We start from the raw sequence: 2,650 nt of genomic DNA, 5'->3' as shown, positions 1-2,650 counted from the left end.
ATGATAAGTTATTTAAGTTGGACTTTTTCCAAGACATTCCAGAGAGAGCAAAGAATGACAGTTCTTTATAAATCAGTGCCTGTGTCCAGATGAAAACTCATAACTTCCTTTATTGACTGCTCAGCTGTACATTTTCACAGCTGTTCTAGATCTATCTGTTGGGCTTTGAGCTTACACAAAACTGGAGATAATGGAATGGGAAAAAATCCAACTTTTTACAAAATTGATTATTAAAAATATTTGGCAACTTTTATAACATAAGCTTTTCTTTTTATAGGGTTTTTACTTTGTAAACATTTCTTTATACAAGGCCAGCTTTAATATTTTTAAATGCTGATTTTTTTTACTATTACAAGCATTCTCACTGCTTTTATAGAAAAGGGAATTATTCAGAAGTTTTTAATATGCCTTTCCAAAAGTACTTTTTTCTCAACTGGATATTCTTTTTGAGAAAAAAATAAATATTTTCCCCACAAATTAAGTGTTAGATATTTAGTAAATAATATTTCACATACTTTGTAACTATGTAATGTAGGTTTCTCTTGTTTTCCTTCCAATTGTGTTAAATATATTTGTAATCTAATGAGTTAATGAAAGAAATAAATTTAGTTATTGTTTTCTCTTTTTCTTACTCTCTCTATTTCAAGTAAAATATTAAAAATCCTCATAAGACAAAGTACATAGTGATCTACTCAAATAACTGGGTATTGTGAAATTGCATGTTAAAAATTTGAATTTAATTCTGTGAAATGAATTTATATCTTTACTACTCTGGATATTCTAAAATCTTGCCTAATGACTTTAACTTTTTACTTTGCAATTTGTTTAACCATTTACAATACAAGAATAATAAGATAGAATAGACTTTTGTCAATCTCACAGTTTCTGTGTTCCACTTACATTTTTTCAAGCACTTTATCAATGATATATGATATATGTGCTGGCCGGTGGAGGGAGTTGGCACTGGCTCTGGGTCGCTGTCGCCGCCCGGATCCCGTGCTCCACGGACCGCCGGTGAAGAGGGCCGGCTGGCTGCTGACGTGTCTTTGGGATGGAGCACAACTTCACCACCAAGATTGAGCAAGTGAAATTACTTGATCGATTCAGTACCAGCAATAAGTCATTAACAGGAACACTGTATCTTACAGCTACACATCTATTATTTATAGACTCATCAGAAAGCACAGTGGGTAGGGCATTTGCCTTGCACGCAGCCAACATGGCCGACCCGAGTTTCATTCCTCCGCCCCTCTCGGAGAGCCCAGCAAGCTACCGAGAGTATTCGATATGCCAGACACAGTAACAACAAAGTCTCCAATGGAGACGTTACTGGGCCCGCTCGAGCAAATCGATGATCAACGGGAGGGCCTTTACTTTACTTTACTTTACATATTGCTTCAGTAGAGAAACTGGCTTTGACTACTTCGGATGCCCACTTGTGATTCAGTGCAAAAACTTCAGGATTGTGCATTTTATTGTTCCCAGAGAAAGAGATTGCCATGATATTTACAACTCTTTACTACAACTGTCAAAACAAGCAAAATATGAAGATCTGTATGCATTCTCTTATAATCCTAAACAAAATGATTCAGAACAAATACAAGGTTGGCAACTCATTGACCTTTCTGAGGAGTATAAGAGGATGGGAGTGCCAGACTCAAACTGGCAGTTGTCTGATGCCAACAGAGAATACAAGATTTGTGAAACTTACCCCAGAGAACTCTATGTTCCCCGAATTGCAAGCAAACCAATAATTGTGGGTAGTTCCAAGTTCCGGAGCAAGGGAAGATTCCCAGTTCTTTCCTATTACCATCAAAAAAAGGAGGCTGCCATTTGTCGATGTAGTCAGCCACTGTCAGGATTCAGTGCCAGGTGCCTGGAGGACAAACATTTGCTTCAAGCCATTAGTAAAGCCAATCCGGTCAATCCTTACATGTATGTTGTGGATACCAGGCCCAAACTGAATGCAATGGCCAACAGAGCTGCTGGTAAAGGCTATGAATGATATATGAAAAGCTCTCTAAATTGTTGTTTCATCCTGTATTTAATATGCTGTATGGTTATTGTGGCCCGTAAGGGCAGTCTCCTGCCCCCGCGCCTGGCTGTCCTTGCCAGGGCCCCTTGGAGGGGAGCGGGTTGAGCTTTCCTCCCCACCCCGACCAGGGCTCCAACAGCCGAAGACCTCCACGACCAGCCACCACCATTCTGAGACCACTCTCTGCACACATGAAGGTACTGGCAGAGGGACAAAGCCACACGAGTTCTGGGGCCGAGATCTCCAAGTCTACTCAGATTTGGGCCGAGCATCCTCCACCCAGATCCTCCAAATTCCAGTAGGCCGGGGTCACACCCACCAACTGGCCCCCTGGCGCCGTGTAATCCCATCAGCAGCCAAGACTCAGAGACTATAAATACCAGCTCCCGGAACCGCGTGGCCGCATTTGCGGCCGCACAACATCTTATTATAACATCATATTATCTCATTCCTACTTTGGACAAACTGGCAAGCTACCGAATGTAGCCTGCCCACACGGCAGAGTCTGGCAAACTCCCCGTGGCGTACCCAATACGCCAAATACCAGTAACAATGATGGGTCTCAGTCTCCTAAAGAGCCTTGAATATAATCTCAGGGCTAGGATGAAGGAGACG

General features: G+C 41.4%; 1 protein-coding gene across 1 annotated transcript; it reads left to right on the top strand.

Annotated features, from left to right (window-relative positions):
- Positions 1-935: 935 nt before the first annotated feature.
- LOC130038360 (myotubularin-related protein 6-like) lies at positions 936-2,005 on the top strand. The gene is made up of 2 exons (XM_056130248.1): positions 936-1,084; positions 1,405-2,005. Exons 1-2 carry the CDS (start codon positions 936-938, stop codon positions 2,003-2,005), a joined length of 750 nt encoding a protein of 249 aa, XP_055986223.1.
- Positions 2,006-2,650: the final 645 nt, after the last annotated feature.

Source organism: Sorex fumeus, unplaced genomic scaffold (genome assembly GCF_029834395.1).
Source record: "Sorex fumeus unplaced genomic scaffold, SorFum_2.1 ptg000075l, whole genome shotgun sequence".
NCBI lineage: Eukaryota > Metazoa > Chordata > Mammalia > Eulipotyphla > Soricidae > Sorex > Sorex fumeus.
Note: the sequence above shows the minus strand (reverse complement) of the source record. Positions and strands in the feature narration are given on the sequence as shown.

Bases quoted from the DNA above. Each gene is read 5' to 3' on its own strand.
- LOC130038360 (XM_056130248.1), top strand. From the start codon at position 936: ATGTGCTGGCCGGTGGAGGGAGTTGGCACTGGCTCTGGGTCGCTGTCG. The intron at 1,085-1,404 runs GTGAAATTACTT...TTGCTTCAGTAG, and splicing joins TCACCACCAAGATTGAGCAA to AGAAACTGGCTTTGACTACT.